Source organism: Malaya genurostris, chromosome 1 (assembly GCF_030247185.1).
Source record: "Malaya genurostris strain Urasoe2022 chromosome 1, Malgen_1.1, whole genome shotgun sequence".
In the NCBI taxonomy this organism is placed as follows: Eukaryota; Metazoa; Arthropoda; class Insecta; order Diptera; family Culicidae; genus Malaya; species Malaya genurostris.
Window position 1 is genome coordinate 90,998,849 of NC_080570.1, and position 27,130 is coordinate 91,025,978.

The following is a 27,130-nucleotide window of genomic DNA, read 5'->3' on the forward strand; positions in this document are numbered from 1 at the left end:
CACTCTGGCTGGAGGAAAACAAACAATTGATAGTGTGTGTGAAAAGCTTCTGATAATTCTGAATATTTCAACCTTTATATCTACTGAGTTTGGGTTGATTCGATTTCGAATAACGATAAACATATCGTAAATTGTTGAAAAATAGTATTGTTTGATAGTTAACTACAATTGTGGCCGTATATTGTGCATCAAATAATTTGTCTGTTTTACTCATGTTATAAATATTTTGTTGTGCTAAGGTGTAAACAGCAATGGAGGAAAGCCATAATATGGATGACATTGAACAAAATTTTTTAACTCAATTTAGTTGTAAAATCATTCGTTCACTGTAATTTCTGGAGCAATAAATGCATTTACAATTTCAGCTATGGTAACTACTGACAAAGATGACCTTATCAAACAGTTCCAAACTATTGGTGAAAATTTGAATTATTCCACTGCGACGTTCTTTTTGGATATGAGTAATTGGTAAGAAAAATCCAATTATGAATCGTAATATTAACAAACAATCTATGTTCACAATAATACTATGCAAGGTCATACCCCGAAAGAATTCACAATTTTTTTTTGCATTGTCGTTTTTTCACTTCTACATCGTTGAAAATTTGATGATTTTTAGTTGAATGATAAGATTGATGAACATCACATAACTTTTTGATTTAGCAGATCTTATTTCAGGAACCTACAGACTGCCGTTGGATGCTATTTTGATTTTATGGCATTTTCGAGATTGCCCTCTATGAGATTTATTAATGATGTCACCGTGGGAAAGGACGAAAGCGTAACTCCTAACACATCGTGAGTTTCATGATTTTATTGTTTATCCTGTTGTAATAGACAGCTAATATTTTATTTTGTATTTTATATTTAATGGAAATAATGATAACTTTTAGTATATTTCTACCGGGTTATGAAAAATTACTTTACGATTGTGTATTAATGTCTAAAAATTGTCTATAATGTTATTTTCTTCCATAAAGACCATTATTATTATTTATTGATTTATTCGTAAATTCTGCAATCAGTTGTCAGAAATCTGTGGCTAAAGGAATTTAGACTTACCATCAATCTTTCAGATTTACAAATCGGAACAATTGAGTCACACTCATTAAACAACAGCCATGTTCATAAAACCAAAAAAGATATGCACATTTATACATACGCTCACCGGCATGGTATGCATGTATATGAAAAGCATTATTTGTTGTACATAATTTTCTTAATCTCTCGAAAAGAATAATCCCAATAGATCGATTCGCTCATTTCATTAAAGAAGCCGGTTCCATTTATACTACATATGTGGCGATTCGAATCGGTTGAATAAAGTCCGTGTGTGTGTTGTCAACAAACAGGTCGAGCTATCAGAGATGACCGGACCATTTTAATCAATGAATGATATTTAATGGTTATGAGATGTTTACTTTTTGAGTTACACGGAGTTTTATGTCAAAATTTTTAGTTTTTTGAGAATATATGTCACAATTAACCTTAAGACTGAATATATTTTTGGGCTTAGATTCTGCACGGTAATAGCTAGCCAACAAGCAATAGATTGTTAAATTCGTCCATTTTTAACGGAGATAGGAATTTTACGATAAAGCGATGTTTCGGAGCAAAGAGAAACACGATTTTCAATACTGTTTTATGCAATTGTTTCTTAGCACCCAAAAGACTACACACAGCACCCTTTTATATGACGTTCGTTTTTTTAAACATAATCGTTCGAATATGACAAATGTTTTAGACAGATGGCAGTATTTTCAAATTCAAAACAATTTCATATTTATATTGATTTATACTGTTTGCAACAATAATTGCTGAAAGCACACAATTTCTTACATGCTTATACCATTCGAAGAAGTTTGTGTGTGAAAAATAATTTCAACAATTTTTTCGAAGATGGCTTAACTGATTTCTACAAACTTATACTCATATGAACAGTCTTATGCTCTCATATAAGGTTTCTGAATTTCATTTCGATCCGAGTTCTGGTTCCGGATATGTAATGTTATAAAAATAATGTCACTAATTTTGCTAGTAGATGGCTGAACCGATTTTGTCCATCTTACATTTGAATAAAAGTTCTTAAGGTCCCATTGAAACTGCTTGTTTTTCAATCAGATCCGACTTCCGGTTTAGGAGATAAAGGGTGATTAGTGTAAAAATTTGGATTTTTTTATTTGTTTTCCGAAAATCAACAAGCCCATTTATTAATTATCACGCTTCACCAACTGACATGGACCCTCGTACGGGTCTTTTCACTGAAACCACTCTGACAAACACATGAGTTCAAGAATTTAACGAATGCTTTGGAATGACCATGTCGGCTTGGTTTTGGTGGCTTCACCTTTTCGAACGTGCGATGCAACTGTTTTGCAAAAATCCGTCCGATGAACTGTGGATGTAGGAGAATCGAAAATGCAACCTGTAGTTGCTGAAATGCAACCCGTAGTTCAAGCGTGATCATCGGTAATTCGGCGTATCAATTCAAGCACATAATTGAGGCCTTCAGAGTCCTGTAGAATCATTCCACGGTTGTTGAATGTTTTGAACGACGAGCATTTTAGTTTACTCGTTCCGATTCAAATTGACGGCCTTGGTCTGTTGTAATGATTTCTGTTGTAATGATCCAATTGGAATACAACGCATGTGCTATAGTATTTTCTGTGATATCCATCAGTAGAACAACCTCCGACCAGCGAGTAAACCGATCCATCATCGTAAGAAGATACCAATGCTCTTGCGATGGAGGAAGTGGTCCAACAATATTAATATGAACATGTTGAAACCGAGCCTTTGGAAGATCGAACTTTTCCAGAGGAGCCGTAGTGTGGCGTTGTACCTTCGAACGCTGACATGACTCGTAATGCTTGACGAAGCTGTTGATATCGAAGTTCATGTAAGGCCACAAGAAATGTTGCGTTATTAAGTTCCTGGTTGTTCGTGTTCCGGGATATGCTATCCCATCAAAATTTGTTTGTATCATTACATAATTTCTATCCTAATTTAACTATTGGTTGATCTCATGGTCGCACCTGGAATCAGAAGTTCTAAAAGGGTTCTTTATTAAATTGAAACTCCAATTTTCTTTATGAAATGATAAAGAAGTTTCATGTATGGAAGGTCTTGGATAGTCTACCTTGAATACGCAAAGAATTTATTAGTTGAGATCTGACATCACGATACTCCACGCATGTCCAAACGACATGATCAATATCGCGATAACCTTCGCCACAAGCACAATGATTAGTCTCGGAGAGCCCAATTTGAAGGAGATGTGCGTCTAACGTGTAGTGATTGGACATGAGTCTGGACATCATACGAATGAAATCCCTACTCACATCTCTTTGTCGATATTTTCACATCCCTTTGTCGATATTTTCGGAATAATTGAGTGCATCCACCGACCCAGATCATCTCTATCCCAAGAAGCTTGCCAGCTGGAAAGTGTTCTTAGGCGAGATGCGCTATATAATTCTTTGAAAGCAATCGGTCGCTCATGAATTTCACCCTCAATAGCACCACATTTGGCTAATATATCGGCTCTTTCATTGCCAGGAATGGAGCAGTGAGCCGGGACTCAGACTATAGTGATTAGATAATTATTGTTCAATATGTCGTTCAGGCACTGTTTTATTTTGCCCAAGGAAAACGGTTCATTCTTGCCAGTCATGTTTGAGCGAATGGCTTCAATTGCACTCAGACTATCTGTGAAGAGGAAATAATGGTTTGGAGATAATGTGACGATTACATTCAAGCTATAATGAACTGCTGCTAACTTTGCTATATAAACGGATGCAGGTTCTTGAAGCTTGAATGAGGCCGAAACATTATTGTTGAACATACCAAACCCTGTCGCTTCTTCAATTCGCGATCCGTCCGTGTAAAACATTTTCTCAGAGTCAATATGCCTGAACTTACTTGAAAATATTTTTGGATATTGCAGGGATATGTCGAAAAATAAAGTTGAGTCAGGGACATTTAGGAGGCTGACACAAATGAGAATATATCTTGAAGGGTTTGTTTCCTGGGACATATGGTTAAAACATACTGTCATGAATCTTGTTTGAAATTGAAGCTCGACTAGCCTTTCGAAATTATTAATAACCAGGGGATTCAGTACGTCACATCTTATTAGCAGTCGCGATGAAAGCTCCGAAAAACGATCTTTCAATGGAAGAACTCCCGCCAGAACTTCAAGACTCATTGTGTCGAATACATGCAGCCTAAGGCGATTCGCAAACAACGATACTGAATTCGCTCAAGTTTGATAATATGAGAGTTTGCAGCGGAACGAAAGCAAACGCATCCATATTCCGTCACTGAAAGTATCGTTGTCTGATACAATTTTATTAGATCTTGCGGATGAGCACCCCACCAAGATCCTGTTATTGTTCGAACAAAATTTACTCTTTGTTGGCATTTTGTTATCAGATACCTAATGTGTCCTCCCCACGTGCATTTGGAATCAAACCACACCCCGAGGTATTTGAAAGTCAAAACCTGCGCGATCATTCTTCCCATCATATGGAGCTGGAGTTGCGCGGGATCATGCTTTCTTGAAAAGACGACCAGCTCTGTTTTCTCCGCAGAGAATTCGATACCAAGATGAACAGCCCAAACGGACAAGTTATCTAAGGTATCTTGCAATGGTTTTTGCAAATCAACAGCTTCGGGTCCAGTAACTGAAACCATGCCATCATCTGCCAATTGTCTTAATGTGCAGGAGGTTACTAGACAGCTGTCAATGTCATTCACGTAAAATTATAGAGGAGCGGACTGAGACAGCCTTGCGGGTGACGCATGTAGCTAATTCTGAATGATGCTAAGTCGCCATATGAAAAGTGCATGTGCTTTTCTGACAAAAGGTTGTGCAAATAATTATTTATAACCGCTGAAAGTCCATGTTGGTGGAGCTTGTCTGAAAGAACATCAATGGAAACTGAATCAAATACTCCTTTTATGTCCAAAACTACAGATGTCATTTGTTGTTTTTGAGTGAAGGCAGTTTGGATGTCAGACGAAAGCAATGCAAGGCAATCATTCGTCCCTTTATTTCTACGGAAACCAAACTGAGTATCTGACAACAAGCCGTTCGTCTCGATCCAAGTGTCTAGACGTCGTAGAATAATTTTTTCGAACAATTTTCTGATACAGGACAACATTGCAATGGGTCTATATGAGTTGTGATTGGAAGCTGGTTTACCCGGCTTTTGAATGGCGATAACTTTCACTTGCCTCCAGTCAGGAGGAACAATGTTTTGTTCAAGAAACTTGTTGAACAATTCCAACAAACGTGTTTTTGCGAGGTCGGGCAGATTCTTCACCAAGTTGAATATGATTCCGTCCAACCTAGGAACGTTATTGTTACAAGACAAAAGTGCTATAGAAAATTCCATCATTGAAAAGGGGCTGTTAATAAAACCATTATTTGAAGGAGATTCCCGAGTAATGTTCTACGTAGGAACAGAATCTATGCGAACTTTCCCAGCAAAGTCAAATGAGGAAGTCATATTGTTCGAGTGGAGGGAGCTCTTCCATTGAATTCAAAATACTAGAGATACTAGTTTGGTATTTAATCCAGTCGATATTTTTTGTCAAATCATAAGGAATACTAGGTGAAGTAGCAATGCAATTGCTACTGCTAATTGAGATGATTGGTAAATGATTGCTACCGTGTAAATCAGGAAATACTTTCCAGGTGCAATCTAGTCGAATTGAAGTCGAGCAAAGAGATAAATATAATGCACTTGGACGTGAGGTCTTGGAATCCGTGTCATGCTACCCATATTTAACACGTTGACTGCCAACTACGAGATAACTCGTATATTCCGTTCTTTGCTGGGACGCCGACTACGAGTTATCTCGTACTGTGTTTACTTGCCATTGTCGCGTAGCTACGCTTAAACTCGTAGCATATCAGTGCTAATATAGATAGATGGCTTCTGGGAAGAGAACAAAAAATCAATGTTCTATGCTTTTTGATGATTACTATGTAATATAATTATAGTCTTTAATAATATAAAATGATTAAATGCAATTGGCTTTTTAGACCGGAATTCTGAGAATGGTCGTGGCAGTCAACGTGTTAATACCGTCATGCTAAAATTGTCACAAATGTTTTGTATTAAAGATGATCTGTTATCATTGTAAACGGAACCCCACTTAATACCGTGCGAATTGAAATCCCCCAGAATCAATCGTGAAGCAGGAAGGGCTTCAACCATTTCATTAAGCTGTCGCTGTTAAACTTGTGCTTTTGGAGGAATATAAACCGAAGCTATACAAATATCTTTTCCTTTAATGTTTATTTGGCAAGCAACAACTCCTATACTAGATGTTGAATGGATGTTTAATCTATAAAAGGAATAGCATTTCTTAATTCCCAAAAGCTCTCCACCATACGGAAAGTCTCTATCGAGAGGTATAATGTTAACATCATTAAAATTTAAAGATATATTTGAAGTAAGCCATGTTTCACACAAAGCAAATTCATTACATTTTTGACTATGCAACAAAACCTTAAATGAATCAAGTTTTGGCATGATGCTTCGACAATTCCACTGCAGGACAGTGATTGTATCATTTGCGGCGGGTGATAAATTATCTATCAAAAGATACAAAATCTGAGACAATTGGCCATTGAGCTGATAACTGCTTCAAAAAGGTTCTAGCTATTGGAAGGAATGCCATTATGAGGGTCTTTCAAAAGCAAACGTTAATGGACGATGATATTCCTTCAAGGAAATGTCGGAAATACTTTACCGCCATTTTCATGGCGGTCAGCTCACGGTCAAACGTGGAGTAATTGTCTTGAAGTTTAATAAACTTCTCATAATAAAATCCCAGTGGCTTCCAATTCCTGTTGCAAAACTGCCCTTGCAGTCGTATTTGGAACATCACTAACTCGTTTTGCTGAATCGGGATAATAAAGACGCAAGGATTCTGCCAACAAACCTTTACTTTGAACCATTTATCTCTTGACTTTGAGCCACTCGTTTCGCTACAGGGGATAGACCAGGACGATGTCGATGTCGGTTCGGTGATTCCGGTTAGAACTTGGCTTTCGGTCCGCTTGAGTCTCGACGACCCAAGGCTGGTCTACGTCACGAACAACTCGGCTAATCCCCGATGATGAATCTATCCTACACTGACGGAAAAGTTCCCCGACGATGAAAGTTTCAGAGTGACCGACGCACCCGAAATCCGTGAACGGTTCGAACGGCAGGATGCCTGGATCGGTTCAGTGATTCCGGTTGGAGCATGACTTCCGGTTCACTGACGCCTCGACGATTCATACCGGAGCTACGTTGCAATCTGCTCATCTAATCCCATCAAAGGATCCAGACTACGCCGACGGAGAGCTCCCCGACGAAAAAGTTTCTGTCGATCCAGTGATTCCGGTTGGAGCGTGGCTTCCGGTTCACTGGTGCCCCCGATGACTCAACTTTGATGCTGTGGATTATACTCGGCTAAGGATCTAGCCTACATCCGGCTAGTCCCCGGCGAAGGATCTAGACCACACCGACGGAAAATTCCCCGACAACGGAAAAAGCCGACACTTGTTTGCTGATCCCTCTTTAGCGGCCGGCGGTCTCGGCTGCCTGTTGTTCTGCGCTCCAATTTCGCTGCAAGTTGCCCGCGATTTGGGAGGTCGCGGTCCACAGTGCATTCCAGTTCTCCGCACTGTGGCACATCGTCTGGACTAGGTTCTCTGGTGTAGTTTCTCAGGCACATACATCCAGTAGACTATTTATTTGTGCCGCAAAGCGGGGACAGGCAAACAAGATGTGTTCTGCCGTCTCTAGCTCATTTGGGCAGCCAGCGCAAGCATAAGGTGCCACGTGGTCGAACCTGTGGAGGTACCATCTAAAACAACCGTGATCTGTAAGGAACTGCGTCAGGCTAAAATTTACTTCGCCGTGGGGTCTCTCGATTCATCCGGAGACTCTTGGAATGATTCGATGTGTCCCCCTGCCCTTAGTTGAGCTGTCCCATTTCCTCCGCCACTTGCGTAGGGAGGCTGCGTTGATAGTCCTACAGGTGTTCCTGTCCCTTCGCATATCGTAGCAATCCGCGTCCTCATTGATGAGCTGTCCAATAGGCATCATGCACGTAACCACGCAGTCTGCGTCTCTCCGTACGGTACGCACTGATTATGCGAAGACACATCAGTCTGTGCGTTCTCTCCAGCAATTTTGCGTTGCGTTTCACCCGGAGTGCCGACGCCCATACCGGGCTGCCGTACCTGAGGATCGAAATTGCCACTCCTGCATGCGTTTGCTGGAACGCACCGGCGAGCTTTTGGTCTGTGCGTTCTCTCCAGCAATTTTGCGTTGCGTTCCACCCAGAGTGCCGACGCCCATACCGGGCTGCCGCACCTGAGGAACGAAACTGCCGCAATCGCCATTGAAGCACGTGAGCAAGCTTGACCGCCTTGAACGCTTCGTTCCTTACTGTTCTTATCTTCGGTGATCTAGCTCTTTGCATTTTTCTCCTGGCCCTTAAGCAGGTCGCTCGAAGGTCTACAATTTGCTCGTTCTACCAGCAGATCGGTTGTCTGTTAATCTACGGTCGTGCCTTCCTCGGCATTGTCGCGTCGCACGCCTGTGTCAGGACGGGTACCAACACTTCCCCATCTAAGTTCGCTGTGAAGTTCTTCAGTGCGAGTGCTGCATTAAACGTTTCACGGTCGAAGTCGGCAACCTTCCACGCTCGGGTTCCGGGGGCATTCCCCTTAGTGCTGTACCTCGCTAGCCTATCTGCCGTGTAGCGTATGGCTAGGTGGTCGCTATGGGTATAGTCATCTTCCACTCTCCAGTTTAAGTCTCCGGCCAGGCCGGGACTGCAAAAATTCACGTCGATAAGCGACTCCTCCGTTACGCTGGAAGGTACTTTTGGCATCGTCGTTCCTCAGTACTACATCTAGCTTGGCGAGGGCCTCTAGCAGTGCCTGCCCTCTCTGGTTAGTGTGGCGGCTACCCTACGCCGTTGTCCATGCTTTGAAATCTCCTGCTATCACGACTGGTTTTTCACTCACCAGGTCTACTGTCAGCCTGTCGACCAGTTGGGTGAACTGGTCTACTGCCACCGAGATGGGACGCAGCAGCTGCAATAGTACACGCCATTTATCTTTGCAATGGCTACTCCTTCGGCTTGCGTTGTCACCACTTCTTGAATCGGATAATGGCTCGTAATCCAGATGACCGCTGACCCGGATCCGTCCGCAACCCAGTTCCCATTGTCGGCGGCGATGCGATAGGGTTCCGAAAGAATCTCATCTGTTCCGAAAGGACATTTGTGCCCCATTCTACAACCGACCGATGCAGTAATTGCTGCGCAGCTGAACTCTGGTTGAGGTTTAGCTGTTTTGCAAGGCTCTCACTTCGACCTCGTCGCCTAGAACTTGCTGGCTAGCCCCCCAGGTTGTACAATTCCGATTGTGCTACATTTCCGGGAGAGCCTAGGCCGGTTCGGCCGTCTACCAAACGCAGATGTTTCAGATCCACCAAAATGTCGAAATGGGCATTGAAATTGGCTCCAATGATCGGCATTGTTACGTCCACAATCATAAAATTCCACAGAAATCGTCGTTTGAGTCCAATATACGTGTTGAGGAATTTGGTTCCATAAGTTGTGATTTTGGTTCCATTTGCAGCGTGCAAAGAGTGTGCAGCGTGCAAAGAGTGTGCAGCGAGCGTTCCATTTTTTTCTTGTCTAGTTGCCAGTAGGATGGACATCGGATCCGGTGTCGATAAGAAACCGGTAGTTTGTGGTGCGATCATAAATACCGGTAGTTTGTGGTGCGATCATAAATAACCAAACGATGGTCATCGTGAACACTCTTAATCTCCGCCGAGACCGGTTGGGATGAAGCTAGTTCTTTGAACTGAACGAACATGGCTGATGACACTGACGAGCATTAGTGCCGTAGTTCCGATAATATCAACAAATCTCATTCTGTGATAGTCTGCTTGCCAGAAACCGATTCCTTGAGGTAGTTCTATTTCGCGAGTGGCCGTATGATTTTTGTTTTCGAATCTCAGCGGTGACAAAGTCGATTTCCGATTTGAGATTGTTCTCCATTGTAGAAATGACGTTGGTAGTGACTGCAGATGTCTGTCTACCGACAGTGTCAACGATTTTATCAGCCATTTCAGCTAATTTGTCTAGCTATTGACTCTTGCCGAAGTGAATTGTGATTCGGCTTGAGCAAACCACATGACCGAATTTGTTTTTTCAAAAATCCGGATGTTTAACACTGACTACAACAGCTAGGGCAGCGGTTTGAGGTTAGCCGTCGTTATCGGTCATATTTGAGGTTAATTTGTTTTGCGTCTGCCTTCGAAAGGCGATTATCGGGCCAGGAACAATATTTAAACCGAACTCAATGTTTCACGACGTCGCGGGTCACCAATGCACAGTGATGCCTCTTCATACAAAAGTTGGCAAAAACCTTAAATACGTCGATAAACATCAGCTGGATGATTTTTTATTAATAATTTGAGGTCTCTGAATATATTTCCATCTTGATAATGTATAAAAAAAAGTGCCAACCCAAAAGTGACATGATGTACCATTCGCTACGGATCGAAAAATGACTTTTTCAAATAATTTAACTTGTGTTTTTTCATTTATTTCGTGATCGATCAGGAGCTTTGACTAATGTTTCAAATAATAATTTAACCTGTGTGGAAAATGTATACACTGAGAATAAAACTTTCCCTTATATCTTGAAAACATCATTTTTTCCAGAACGGCTTATCTTAATATTTTTATTTTGTGATATGTTGTAACTTACAATTTATGAAGTTTATTGCACTATGAGTAAAGATGGGAGAGTAACAATCAAAAAAGTGTTTTTTCTCACAAAAATATTAATTTTTGGAAAATGCTCTGCATTTTGCATTTTTTAAACTTTTCGATTTTATGAAAGAACACAAGTACAAAATAAAATTTGGTTGAATACAACCGCTTTACTAATAATCGTGGATTTTTAATTTGTTAAACTATCTTTTTAAACTATTTAAAATGAAAACTGACGAAAAAAATGACGCTGAGCATGCATAAAGTGGTTTTCTTGGTTCAAATTTGCAAATTTTTTATATGGACTACAAGAAAGTTCCGGACAGCAGAAAAAGTGCATGTGGTGTCTTTTGCGATTTTCATGTCTTTGTGATTTTTATGTCGACCCCGCAAACAATTGAAAATAACCTTTAAGGTGCAGAGATGTGCAGGATCGCATAATGGTTTTTGAAAAGTAGAGAAAAAATGCTATAAAATCAAATACTATTGAACAGTGGCAGCCCTTTCCTACCTATATAGAACTCTAATCGCAAAACATCATCATTGCGTCATATTTTTTGTATGGAAGGATGAAAAGAAAATTTACAATACCGTATCTTTGAGAGGATATGGAGAGATTATTTCTTAATAAAAAATTTCAATACTTTAAACTGTAATCCTTCACTTATCTGAGAATTCAAAAATAATTAATACAGTGCAGGAAAAAATCAAATTTATTTTTTGGATTTCTGCCACCTTAGCATCACTGTACAATGTGGCGATTCGAATCGTTGAATAAAGGTCGAAGGCGTTTTTACTATTTAAACTATAATATTTATTTTCTCTTGCCTAGCTCGCGCACGCATTAGTTCACTCTCTGATAATTTCTTCTCCACCCACATTTCAGGGTGGTAAGCAACACGTCGTTCGCATCCCACACATAAATTTTATGTTTTACAGGTTTGCCTGTCCCATATAAAAGGGCTTAGTAATCATTGTGAAAATTGACTTTCGAACCGAGGCCCGAGGGGCCGAGTATCACATACCATTCGACTCAGTTCATGGAGTACGTAAAATGTCTATGTATACGTACTGTTACATTTTTGCGAACTAACTTTTCTCTGAGACCTGTTTTACATTATTTAAATTCAAATGAAAAGTATGGGGCCAAAACTTCTGAATTTCGGCTCCGAAATTACACGATAATAAGTGCGCTGGTTCCGTACAAAGTTCTTGAATTTCAACTGGATCCGTATCGATTTTCAAATTAGGTACTAGAGTCTTCTAGAAAATGACTGAATTGTATTTGAATCCGGCTTCCGGAATTATAGGGTGAAAAGTGTAAACAAAGGTGGATGGGTAAGGGCAAAGACATAACTGTATGTCGTGAATACGAAAAAAAAACTGACACGTTTCCTTCACACCTCTAAATATCAGTTAGTTGTGTGAATTGTGCAAGCTTTTCCTTTTTTACTACTAAACTACTGCAATAAACAGCTACTATTCTAGAACTGTATATTCTAAACATGAAACAATTCATTTTTAATATGCTAATATAGGCTAGATTAAAAAAATTAGTTGTTTATTTTTTTGAAAACTATTAAGTGCGAAGATATCTGATTTCTCTCTCAATTTCAGTAAGAGACAATTGCAATGGCCTGTTCTGGAATGTATCGACGATCTTGGTTATGAAAGTTATTTCATTTTTAATAATAATAATAATAATAATAATAATAATAATAATAATAATAATAATAATAATAATAATAATAATAATAATAATATTAATAATAATAATAATAATAATAACGATAATAATAACAATAAATAATAATAATAATAATAATAATAATAATAATAATAATAATGGACAAATGGCCAAATTCCGTAAAGAATTTTGAAATAATAAAATCAATCATTCGAAATATTGGTTATTCAGCGCGGATTCAAAGTAATCAAGAAATGGAAAATTATTGGAATATATCACGAGCTACAACTCCGCTATCCGTAATATTAGCACTTCATAATTATTGTTGAAAAATCTGGCACGAATTCAAAGTATAGGGAAACCAACAATGATAATAACAATAATATTTTATGATTTTCAGTATTATTATTATTATTATTTCATTATTATCATAACTTTCTTGAAAAGTAAAAAAACATCAGAAGTATGTTCAAGAAAAGTAAATCAGCGGCTGTATTAAAAAATATGTCCCAGACATGATAGCAAAGTTTAGCATATACATACCATGTCGGCTTCCAATAAAAACCGGATTTTGAATCCTGCTCACTCCAAACACTTTTTAAACACATTTGGATTTCAGTCGGTGTTGAACAGTCGTTCGCACCGCACGCGTATAGCTCAAGGCTCCCCTGGAAATTTTTTTCTGGCTACCTAGAGTTTCATTGATTCAAGGCTTCAGTCTTTTTCAAGGCTACCTGAATCACTAACAATCCTTTTAAGGACTAAAAATTAGTCAGCCTTTCTTAAGGCTATACAAAGAGTGATATTAGAGTGACTAAGAAATTAATCAGCCTTTTTTAAGGCAAATTATCAAAGAATTATTATTCAAAATTCCATTCATTTCAAAAATGCCTGCGTCCAACTGGAAAGGCAACAAGCCTAAGGCTAAAAATAATTCAATACGGAATAAATCACAGTCCGTTATTCAACATTTTTCTAATAACATTCACGATCTTATAGAATCTGAATGTAAAAATAAAAGACAACGGACGGATTTCCCTTCCGCTGATCCTATGCCGTCTAACAATATTTACGAGATTCTTCCTGAATCCGATTGTAGCGACATAGAAGAAAATTCTTCAAAAATTCCCAAAATGGTCGTTCTGGGAAGAAACATCAATCTATGCCACCATTGACTGTGATGATTTCCGACTTCAAAGCATTCCGTACTGAGCTTTCTACTTTTCTCCCGGAAGTAAAAGTTTTATTTCAAATCGGACGAAGAGGAGAATGTCGAGTCTTGGTTGATGGATTGGAAGATTACGAACGTCTTATTCGATATTTGTCCGAGAAACTTCATAAATTTTATTCATATGATATAAAATCAGACAGACCCTTCAAGGCTGTCCTGAAAGGCTTATGAAATTATCAAAGTACCGATGAAATTAAAAATGAACTAAAAAAATTGCTTGGTTTTGCCCCTTCCCAAGTAATACTTATGAAAAAAGAGCGAATGGTACTTCTAAACTACGCTCTGGAATATCCCATGAACTTTACCTAATACACTTCAATCGAAGTGATGTAAACAATTTGAAAACTTTAGAAAAAGTACGTTTCATTTCCCACCTTAAAATTCATTGGGAACATTATAAACGGCATAATCGTATTGCAAACTTAACGCAATGTCGTCGTTGCCAAGGCTTCGGTCATGGAACTAAAAATTGTCATATGAACATACGGTGTTTGAATTGTGGTAAATCGCATTCGAAAGACGTTTGTCCAATGAATGAAACCACTGATAAATTTTCATGTTCAAATTGCGATGGAAATCATAAATCCAATTATTTGATGTGCCCTGTCAGGGAAAAAAATTTGAAACGCTCGTTCGCTTAGACAACAAGTCAAATCAACGACCTTAAAATTACAGAACATACCTGAAAATCAAAAAACCGTTACAAATGCCACATCTAATTCTTCTAAGGCACTTATTTCTTCGAATTCAAAATAAAAAAAAGGTACGCCTGCCAATTCCTCTTCTAACGAAAACAATTTATTGACAGGTAGATCGACCTCGTCATCATCTTCTCCTAATTTCAGTTATGCTAGTATAATCTACCACTTAATTCTTCTAATGTAAATAATCAAAACACAGGACCGCCTTGCAGTTCATCTTCTAACGAAAACAATTTATTAATAGGTAGATCGGCCATATCATCTTCTTCTAATGGCAGTCTACCTACAAATATTCCTTCAATGCCATTCGCTTCTTTAAATGAAGTTGATTTAGGCGATATAACTGAAAATAAAATGATCTACCTACAAGATCAACAAGATCCGAATGAATTCGACTTCATCACTTTTTGAAGCATTTCAAATCGGATGGCAATTCGCAAATAATATTATAATGACACGTAAAAATAAAAGACAACGGACGGAGGATGCGGCCCATCATTTCAAATCGGATGGCAATTCGCAAATAATATTATAATGACACGTAAAAATAAAAGACAACGGACAGCAGGATGCGGCCCTCAACGTCACCGTCCAGTCACTCTTGACCCTCGCCGGGAGTAATTTTACTTTAAGCCCTTAGTATTAAGCAGTATATCTGTTGGATCTTTGTTGGAAGATGAGGAGGTTTTATGCCTGCTGGACTGAGTGATTGTAAATTTCAGCTCCAGCGGGCTTTTCCCTGCTCCCAAACAAATAAATAAATAAATAAATGAATTTAAAATTTAACATCACTGTTAAATAATTATTTGTATATTTTAAATTGGAATGCTCGATCTTTGAAATCGAGTGAAGATGAATTTTATAATTTTCTCAAAGTTCACAAAATTCATATTGCCATTGTGACAGAAACTTTTCTTAAACCAAATGTCAATCCACAATCCACATTATGTGGTTCATCGATTTGACAGGTTTACTGGAATGGGTGGTGGAGTTGCAATTTTTGTCCAACGGCAAATTAAACATCGAATTTTACCTTCTTTCAATACTAAAGTTATTGAAAACTTGGGAATCGAAGTTGAAACCATTCATGGAATTTATTTCATCGCTGAAGCATATTTGCCATTCCAGTGCACAATTAAATTTCTTTAAAGGCGATTTCCAAAACTCACAAGATATCGACCGAAATTTTTCGCAATAGGGGACTTAAATGCTAAGCAGTAATGGTAAAATACTTCATAATCAACTCTCAGCTGTTTACTTCACAGTTCTTCATCCCAGTAATCCGACTTGTTTCTCTTCCGTGAAAAACCCGTCTACAATTGATCTGGTTCTAACGGATCAAAGTCACATTTGTAGTGAACCGATTACACATGCTGACTTTGACTCAGATCATCGTCCTGTAACATTCAGACTTTCCAACGAAGCTATAATTAATCCAATTAGTTCTATATTCAACTATCATAGAGCTAATTGGTTGGATTACAGATCTCACATTAAAAATCATGTGGATCATGAAACTATTTTAGAAAATTCTGCGGACATCGACACAGCAATTGATAATTTGAATCATTACATTATCGAAGCTAGAAATCTTTCAGCTCCCAAAGCTCAAATTAAATTAAGTTCTCCTATCATCGATGACAATCTTCAACTGCTCATTCGGTTGAAGAATGTTCGTCGACGTCAATATCAACGTTCTCGTGATCCTGCTATGAGAAACATAGTTAAGGATTTACAAAAAGAAATTAAACATAGATTTACTCTTTTGTGAAATGAAAATTTCGCTAAAGAAGTTGAACAAATTAAACCATATTCTAAAACTTTCTGGAAACTTTCTAAGGATCTTAAGAAACCTCAGAAACCAATTCCTGCTTACGAATAGCGCAACCAATACTTCTTACGAATAGCGAAAAAGCTCAAAAACTTTCTCAGCAGTTCGAGAGTGTACACAATTTTAATTTGAACGTTGTGAGTCCTATTGAAAATGAAGTCTCACTGAAATATGAGCACATTTCAACCCAAGTGTTATCACACGATGACATTATTGAGACGAACTTTGATGAAATTAAATCAATTATTAGGAAACTTAAAAACATGAAGGCTCCTGGTAATGATGGAATTTTTAATATTCTTATTAAAAATCTTCCCGATGTTGCCTTGAGACTCCTGGTTAAAATTTTCAACAAGTGTTTTTCATTAGCTTACTTCCCAAAAAGATGGAAAAACGCTAAAGTAATTCCTATCCTCAAACCTGATAAAAACCCAGCAGAAACATCAAGTTATCGACCAATTAGCTTACTTTCTTCTATCAGTAAACTTTTTGAAAAAATTATCTTGTTGAGAATGATGTCTCATATAAAAAAGAATTCAATTTTTTCACCAGAGCAGTTTGGATTTCGTCATGGACATTCAACTACTCATCAACTTGTCAGAGTAACGAACATGATAAAAGCAACTAAATCTTCTGGGTTATCCACTGGAGTTGCTCTTCTAGACATAGAAAAAGCATTCGACAGTGTTTGGCACAAAGGTTTAATAGCAAAAATGTCTGATTTCCAGTTTCCTATTTATTTGATCAAAATGATTAAAAATTATTTAACTGATCGTACTCTTCAGGTTAGCTATCAGAATTGTAAATCTGAATTACTACCCGTACGAGCCGGTGTTCCGCAGAATTCGAGCGTAGCTTCAATCTTGTATAATATTTTCACTTCTGATCTTCCAAATTTACCCGTTGGTTGTCAGAAATCGGCTATCGTCTGTTAGCCACAGGTAGAAATCTAAGAGTGATCTGCAGTCGCCTACAAAGAAGTTTAAATATTTTCAGTGATTATCTGTCAAAACGGAAAATTAAACCAAATGCAGCAAAAATGCAATTAATTATCTTTCCTCATAAGCCAAGAGCTTCTTTTCTTAAACCAAACAATAATCACATTCTCAAATTAAATGGCTTGGAATTGACATGGTCTGATCAAGCTAAATACTTAGGTTTAACGTATGACAAAAAACTCACTTTAAGGATCACATTGAAGGAATCCAGGCAAAGTGTAATAAATATATTAAATGTTTATATCCTATTATAAACAGAAATTCTAAGCTCTGTCTAAAAAACAAATTGTTAATTTATAAACAAATTTTCAGACCTGCCATGCTTTATGCAGTACCAATTTGGTCTAGTTGTTGTTCCACCAGGAAGAAAACGCTTCAAAGGATTCAGAATAAAATTCTTAAAATGATTTTAAAGCGTCCTCTCTGGTTTAGTACAAATGAGTTACACAGACTCACAAATATAGAACCATTAGATGTAATGTCACATAATATTATAAGCAAATTCCGACAAAAATCGATGCAATCCTAAATTGAATCGATTCGCTCTCTGTATTAGTTAGTAAGTTAGTATATAAGTTCCTTTTCCCCATTACACAATACAAGTAGGTTTAAAATTTTCGCTACACAAAAATCTCAGAATTGCGGAAGCAAATGTTGGTAACAACTAAATCATATATCTATATATATATATATATATATATATATATATATATATATATATATATATATATATATATATATATATATATATATATATATATATATATATATATATATATATATATATATATATATAATAGGGCTGAAAAGTCACCACTTGTGGCTGAACACCCAATTCAAATCTTAATAATTTAATTTTAACTCATATTCCAATAAATAGTTATTAAAAAAAACGCACTTGGATTTTTAGCGGTGCTAAGAAATTCTATCCTTTCGCATCATTTAAACCTGTATTTTTCAGTAGAAGTAAGTTACAGATAATTCTGTATATGTGGCAATCCTGTTTTAAAATTTGTTTATCACTAGACAGATACGTCTATCACAACATACATGGAACAGAAAATTTTTCAATTACACTCTGTTCATGAAAGTTATGATCAAAAATGTAACCAAACGTCCAAGCATAAATTATCGAAAACTTCGTATTTTCGACGTATCTTTAAATTCAAAGCGACGACATATGCATTTTTTTATATCAATAGATTGCATTTGACATCAGCTATATATTTTAGAAGAAGTCAATTTCAACTTTACTGAAAATGTCTCCAAAAAATCGATATTTTCACAGAAATTTTAGAATATGAGCAATATTCGAAGAATGCTAATTACAGCTAAGCATTTTTGTTCACCAATCAATTGAATTTGATACTAGATATAATGTACGAGAAAAATAGTTTCAAATTTACTAAAGAAAACCTAAAAATAAATATTTTACAGGAATTTTAAAATTAAAATAAAATTAAACCTATTTGACACTTAGTATGAAATTCATATCGAACATTTAGGCATTGTTGATCACCAATCGATAAAGTATTGTTTCAATTAAAATTTTAACAGGAAATTCTATAATATTTACTAAAAATCTCAAGAAATTTTGTATTTTGTGACGCTAAGAACGCATTCAAGAATGTTTGTGTACCAACTGACTAAATTTACTTTCAGCTAAAATTTCAAAAATTTTATATTTTACATTTACCAAAAATCTCAAAAAATCGATATTTTCACAGAAGTTTTTAAAATTGAAAAAGTTGTAGGCACTTACGTGGATTTGAAATTTCGCTTACCAACTCAATGAACTTAGCAACGTGTGAGATATTAGGAGTAAAATCTTATATTTACGTCAAAATCTAAAAAAATCTACATTTTCGTGGAAGTTTTTGAATTTAATATATTGGAAAAGGTAAAACAAACATCTATGATCTTTTATGTAGATTGAATTCAGTATTAGCTAAAATTTGTATAAAATTTCATTGAACTGGTAAAATATGTAGAGTGAAATAATTTCGTTTTCTTGTAAAAAAATGAAAAATCCATATTTTCACCTCAATTAGCATTAGCATTAAGTTAGACGTGCACTTACGTCAGTTTTTAGCATTTTTGGAGAAGACCCCAACCCAGTTCCTATTTCAACTGTTATAAATGTTGGGGGTTGGAGCGGAGCAATTTCAGATGTTAACCGCCGAAATCAGATATAATCAGGATTTTTTGTTTCGATTTATATGAAACTTTGCACACGTCTCCGGGATGACAAACCTGTTTTTTGTGAAGTGAACATTTTGATTTAAGACTAATTTGAAAAAGGTTTGAAAGTTGGATACGGCTCGTGAGTCGGTTCGTGTTCTGGCTCATGAGAATTGTTACCTGCATTTTCCAATTCATTAAATTTCTTTTCGTGTAATCCCAAAGAATGTTGAAAATAGCAGTAGTATTTAAATACTAATACGACTTTTGGACCAATAGTCATCTCATTAGTAGAGTCGCCGTGTTATTTTGTGGATTACTCGACTTACAAGTAACGAATGTTGATAGAATTGGAGACGCCAGCTTCGCTTCACCTCTAGGAAGCAGTAATTTTAGCATAAGCATTAGCATTAGAGAATGCCCGTGTGTTGCTACTCCATTATTGATCAGAATTGAACTTGCAAAATGTTTTTTGACGTGAATACGTTTTACATTACTATGAAGCGCCTTTTCAAAATTCGCCCTGTGGTAGAAATTAATCGTGAGTATCTCAATTCATACAAGACGCAACTATATAACTCTTTCTCTATGCCATAAGAACTATGGTCAGCAAATTATGACTCAATTTTCACTAGCGTGAGGTAGATAAACAAAAATTTAGTTTTCTCGAGCTTTTGGAAACAATGAGGAAAATTCATCACACTTGTTTGTTTATTTTTTACACTCGGGTAACAGTTTTAAGCTAGTCATGCGCATATAAGTCCCGATTATCAACTTTACGAGTAAACCATGGTCGAAAACCGATCATTTGTTCTTGTGCGTTAGACGAGACTGGACGTCTGGGTCCAACAGGTAATTTTTCCCCGTTATGAGCTACTCTGACCGAGGGTGGGGGTTGCAAGGCTCCACACTTTCCATACCTGACGAACTAAGCTATGAAGCACAAATGAACACTAGTAACGAAGGAGGAAATCCTCCAGCATGTAACCCAAGTGACAGATTTCTATAACGTAACCAATTTGCAACGAAAGATACGAGTATCTTTCATTGCAAGTTCGCCAGAGAATTTGTCACTTGAGCAAGAAATGTGCTTCATCCGGTAACCAGTCAATCATTGGGTCATGCGTCTGTATCGTATCGTCTGAAGCCGTACATACGATTATTACTTTGTTTATCTAGAAATAGCATCGAAATGATAGGTCTACTAACACTAACTTGTCTAATCTGCTCTGAATGTTTCTATCTTTGTCGATGAATGTATGGTATATTTTTGTATCCGAATAGTGGGATATGAATGATGAATGAGTGTAGCATTAGTGAGGAACTGAGTGAAAGTAACGAATGTCAGAGAAACTACCAAACATTCTACAACGCAACCTAGGAGAGAGCTACATTTAACATGCCATCAAACTACTAGGTGTGCAGACTTTTGACGATTTTGTCCTCGCTGGATCCCAGAGGTAACGAAGAGGACATGATTGATATCCCCTTTCTTAGTCAAAGGACAGGATAAACAGAAATAATGAGTCAATACACATTGCAATCTATGCACTCATACCACCAATCATGGAAGATTTGATTAGCATATTTCATTTCTTCCATAGATCAGTTAGTAGTATCCGTTCTGTCATAATCATTGCAATGTACTGAGGACTATGAGCAGTTTTCGGGTCCTTTGAGAAATATACTTAGTATTTTAATAATCGAATTTTCGTGCTGAGAGTGATGAAGAGCAAGAAAGAAATAAGGTATTGTGGAAAGGGAAACTACACAGTATTATACAATTGACAACATTGCTGTCTGTAACAAGAATTACAAGTATTTCGCATATAAATACTAAGTGTTATTGTATGACATGGTCCACGTGAACCGTACTATTCCAGAAACACACATCTCACACTTTCAGTTAGGAGGTGACATATGTGTTAAAGTTGAAGAAATTCAAACCTTCCTCGATCTGAGAGTTTATTTACACCTGTCTGAATCAGTTTCGTCGTAATTGCAATGTGTCATAACATCATCGAGCCTGATCGGAAAGGTTTGAAAGTTCCTTCACGATTCATAAGAATTTTCAAACATTACTGATAATAATATATGATATATTAATATTCACTCCAACTGCATCAAGCTAATCCAAATTGGTGACCAATTCCAGGCATGATAATGCTTGAAACCACCTAATGACCTATTGTCTATTTTATTAGTCGTATCCACTTCGTGATCGATCCAGAGAGCATAACCGAACGATCGATCTCGGTATGGTCTGATTGCATCCAACTTCTTTACCTTATTAAAGGTGTAAATTGACTCCCATCCCCATTCGCCAAGCGAGGGTACGCGCACTGTAGCTTATCATGCAAAGCCTAAAGGAGTACCAAATGTCTTCGGATAACTTTCTACACAGTGCGGAACACAATCTCAATTCTTGAGTCACTATATCTGACACTAAAAACACCTGTTAAATTCCACTCGCACTAGAGTCTACTATTCCTGCTAACTACATCACGACAGTTTATCTTACTGCTTCCTATCTCTATTGTCTTGTTGTTAGGGAGAGAGGAAGGGATGCCGTATTACGGGGCGGCATACTCCCCTAGAGTTAGTAAAGGGACATAGGGAGGGTGAGACCTACACAGTATTGAATTGAAATTTGAATACATCATTCGTTTGTGTCATACATCTTTTAGACACACTTTGCGTTCGATGAATCTTCATGTTTTTCAGCTTTTAGCAAGGAAGAGATTATTCTGGATTGGTATGCTTTGTTGGTGTGACGTTTTTGGGTAGCTTCCAGCAACTCTGTCAGTTCAAGGCAGGTGCTTGCTCCGAAGCATCGTTTACACAGGTAATACTTCCAGCAACGTAAAGAAGAGTGCGGTAGAGCTGAAGACGAGAAAAAGATAGGGAGAGCACTAAATTTGAGCATTGATAGCTTTTAAGAAATTGTAGACGAAAGTCATCTAAGGAAGATTTCGAGTTGCCAAGACGTCGCGGACTGGTACGAAGGGTGGTATACCTCGGACCCGAAGGGAACCTATGAGTTGGGATCTGGCATCACAATACTCGACACACGTCCAAACAACAAGCTCGATGTCATGATAACCCTCACCGAAAACGCAGACACCACTCCCCACACGACGGAGATGCGCGCTGATCATATAATGATTAGACATAAGCCTTGACATTACATGAGTCTCGGCTCACGTCTAACCCTCGGAACCAATCTTTCGTCGATACCTGTAAAATTATTGAGTGTAACCATCGTCCCAGAGTTTCACTATTCCATGTATTTTGCTAGAGTTTGCTAGCGTTTTCTGACGACAGCAACTGAAAAATTCATTGAAGCAGATTGGTCTTTCATAGATATTACCTTCTAGTGCGCCCACCTTGGCTAACGAGTCCGCCCTCTCATTGCGTCATATGGAACAATGTGAGGGGACCCAAGCCAATCTATGCACTCATACCACCAATCATGGAAGATTTGATTAGCATATTTCATTTCTTCCATAGATCAGTAATCTGGTAATCTGGTATGATTTTGCAGATAAAGCACTCAATTGTTCCCGTATTTTCCTCAGGAAATACAGTGAGTGCTTTCCAGGCTTCACTGAACGGAGAGCCTCAGGAGCTGAGACTGTCCGATACAATGAAGTAGTGATCTGTGGGCAGAGTGTCAACGATCTCAATGGTATACTGAATTGCAGCTAGTTCTGCGACGTAAACTGAAGCTGGATCACTGAGTTTATAGGAAGCGATGAAATTTACATTGAATATACCGAAGCCAGCGGACCCGTCGAGATGTGATCCGTCAGTGTGAAACATTTTATTACAGTCGACTTCTTTAAATTCATTATTAAAAGTTTTTGGGATCTCTTGAGGGCGTACAGGATCCGGGATTCCACGAATTTCAGCTTTCATGGATGTGTCGAAAAACACAGTAGAATTAGAAGTATCCACAAAAAATGAACACGGATGGAACAAACGAAGAAGGATTTATATTCTGAGCCATGTAGTCGAAAGGACATAAAACGGGTCTGTGAATTAAGCTCGACAAGCTTTTCAAAGTTTTCAATCACTACCGGATTCAAAATGTCGCATCGGATAAGCAATCGATAAGAAAGATCCCAGAATCGATTTTTCAACGGTAGGACGCCTGCCAGCACTTCAAGACTTATCGTATGAGTTTCCTTCATACTTTTAGGTTTGACTCTAAGTTTACTCCCGAATCTTTTCGTTTCCTATAAAAATGAAGTACTTACTAATTTTCTCATAACAGTCACTCTACGAACATTACCATTCATTCAACAGTATGCTTCAATTTAAAATATTTTCTTAAATATTTATAACGATTATTAAAACAAAATGTAGCGTTGAAAGGTTCGAAAATTTTGTGAATTTTGAATCATTGAAAATTTCTCAGCCGTATTGTTATTAAATACCCACATTCTGGAAGAAAACATATTAGTACTTTTTGAAATATTGTAGTGTTCTCTTAAAAGGTGCATATTATAGGACATTATCCTACCACATTTTTTGTTATTTTATCTGCTCACTTTCGGATACTAAAGTTTTATATTTGATACTCTCATGACAAGGGTATTTTTATCGTGTGCGAACGTATGCTAAAATTCTACATCTTAGTGCAAAAAAATAATAGATATTGTTCCACACATTACAGATTTAAACTTTCGTGGCTGTTACAAAATAATGGAGAAATGAGTTGGCCGAACGGTGTTCACATACGGAATGAAAAAGACGATAGTAGATATAGTGTGCCTGCTTTAGCACCAAACGACACAACTATAGTCACAGTTGATTCTGTGAGTCCTTCCATCATAGGACCATTCACATCTAACTGGAATTTATGTACGCCAAACGGATCACCAATCGGAGGTAAGCAGCAAAGTCGAAAATAATCACATGTATTCAAAAATTGGTATTCATAATTATTCGTATTTAAAACTATTAAATAGTACATTTTTGAAACTTCTTAATTTCTCTAGTGTGGGAACACAATTATCATTTATTTTATTTTTGATTAATATTAAGGATTAGCAAGGATAATCCAACGATTGCATCAGTTGCAGTTTAACTGACGTCTCGGACGAAACAAGTTTTGGCTCGTTAGCCGTACAGATTGTGGTCGTAACGTAAAATTATAGTAAAAATGGGTATAATTACCTAGCATAAATTTGGGGGTGAAGATTACAGGGTGGCAAGTGACCGGGAAAAAGTCGGAAATTTTGTTTCACCGGGAAAAAACAGAAAAAAGTCGCAGGAATCATTCAAGGGGGGGGGGGGGATTGTTCAAGGGAGAGTTTTAGGGAGGGGTCAAAAGGGTGGAGGAGGCTCAAGGGGGGTGGGAATTCAAGGGAGGGAGGGGGATTCAAAAGGTGGGGAAGGTGCAAATATTTGAAAGAAAAGTCAAGTTATTTGCACTTTTATATAAAAAGTACTCTATTGTTCATGGTACTTACTGCTGAAAAATTTTCCAAGGGGGGGGGGGGGGGGGTTTGATGGCAAACCTAACCCAAGTGCTGTCAAACCATTTGTTTGAAGCTAGTTTCAAAGTTGTTGAATAACCGAGTTAGTTTCGAACCAGGTTTTTATATCAAATTTGCTCAAATCACCATTGCTAAGTGCAAAACCAGTTTTATGAAAAGTGATTGTTTGATGAAATTACTCTGGGTCAGTTTCAGTTTTCTCTAGCGAAAACGACATTAGAAAGTTTTAGAAGATGGTTTGATTTTTTCAGTGAATTTATGTTCAATTTTTTCAAGGTTATCAGCTTTTATGAGGATATTGATGTCGACGAAGAAGCAGTCGAAGATTGTCCATGATATGAGAATCAAAATTAGATCATCTCAGTCATTAGAGGTATAGATTGTTGTTGATTTTCCGAAGTGACAAGCGTATTTTAAGAATTATAGAAAGACTTATTTCTGTCTTGCTAAAATCCAACTTTGAAAGAATATCGTTTCTGTTGTTAGAAGGAATCGGTTTTACGGGAGAAGAGTTGTTCTTCAGATAATTTATTTTTAACTTTATACTTTTTTCTAGATTATACTAGGCTAACATAGTATTGGAATACACTAAAGATGGTCAGTCCGCGAACGGTCCAAAAGAACTAGTTCTCCTCGAAGATTGAGTGAATTTTAACCATTATTTTTATTGTAATTATACATATTATTATTAGAGCTCTTTGGTGGGGGCACGTGAGGGCCCTTAAAAAAATCGAAAATATTTAAGCTTATCATACTTTTTTTGTTTGTATATCTAATGAGTTATCGAAAAGATGGTGTCAGACGAAGAAAAAGACGGGGTTAGAATAGGTAAGTAGATCTAATTAGTGATCGAATAGATGGGGAAGACGGAGTAAAATAAGGAAGGGCGAGTGGATTGGTATTTGCTAGGGAATCTGTTCAGTTTACAGTAGAAATACAGAAGACGAAGAAAATGAAAGGAGAAGCGAAAGGGTTAGTATCAGCGAGCGAATCTAATTAGCTTCCAACGGTGATGGGGGAAAGACCTACTGGACAAAAGTACAAACGGTTACAAACAAATACTGATCCAAAGGTAATCTGACAAGTGACTATGGAACAATCGTTTAATCATATTTCGAGATAGATGATAGTCGAAAACATTGGAGCAGCTATTGAATGTTCTGCACATACTGAAAAATAATTCATTGTAACCATAATTCGTTCGTGCAATGGGTAAACTCAAGAAGCGATGAGAGCGTAGATTACGTCGATGAATGATTAATCAATAGCAGAAGTTCGGGACAATCGATACGTGATTGTAATAAATCAGCAACAAAAACGGCTTTTAAGACATTCCTACGAACAGATAGCAGATCCAGGTCAATAAGCTTACAACGATCTTTGTAACTAGGAAGATTAGTGGGATCACTCCAAGGTAAGTTGCGCAGAGCGAATCTAACAAATTTACGCTGGAAAGTTACGATGCGTGCAATGTCGATTTGATAGTGAGGTTCCCAGACAACAGCTGCATATTCTAGCGTCGAACGGATAAGAGCACAATATGATGCCTTGAGACAGTGTACATGAGTAAAGCTCTTGGTAACGCGAAAGACGAAACCCAAGAGCTTGGAGGCCTCTGATACTTTTGAAGTCACATCATTGAAGGTCTCTTATACTTTTGAAGGCCTTGATGACTTTTGAAGTCACATCAAGATCAAGGAATCAGAACAAATTGGTTCAAATGGCTCAAGAATGATTCCCAAATTTTTCACGGAAGATTCACTTTCCAGTATATTGTTCGAGATGCTATAGTCGTAGGTAATCAATCGCGAGCAGCGTTCGTACTGCAGAGGAATACGCGCAACAACTGGAGCTAGTGTCAGCAATTCGTCGAAGAAAATAATACAGCAAGGGTGAGGATGCTGCAACATCGCACGAGAACGAACGAGGAACGATACAGACAGGCGCGGAACAGACAAAACACGGTTTTCCGGAGGAAAAAGCGCCACCAGGAAGACCAAGATCGCGAAGCGATGAAACAGCTGTACTGCGCAAATGACACACTGAAGTTTTATGAGAAGGTGAACCTCTCACGTAGAGGCCACACGCAACATGCCGAAATGTGCAGAGATACCAGTGGTAACCTTCTCACGAAGCAGTACTATGACGAGCATCTGAATAAATACAGAGAACGACACAGGAACCAATCTGC

At 37.5% G+C, this 27,130-nt stretch overlaps 1 protein-coding gene across 1 annotated transcript in view; it reads left to right on the plus strand.

Annotated features, from left to right (window-relative positions):
* LOC131440700 (protein ILRUN) overlaps nucleotides 1–27,130 on the plus strand; it is a 43,531-nt gene continuing 16,401 nt past the window's right edge. Inside the window, exons 1-4 of the mRNA XM_058612212.1 lie at nucleotides 1–309; nucleotides 366–468; nucleotides 679–798; nucleotides 24,114–24,328. Of these exons, the coding sequence (XP_058468195.1) occupies nucleotides 252–309; nucleotides 366–468; nucleotides 679–798; nucleotides 24,114–24,328 (496 nt within the window). The 5' untranslated portion in view covers nucleotides 1–251. The remainder of the gene's footprint in view (nucleotides 310–365; nucleotides 469–678; nucleotides 799–24,113; nucleotides 24,329–27,130) is intronic.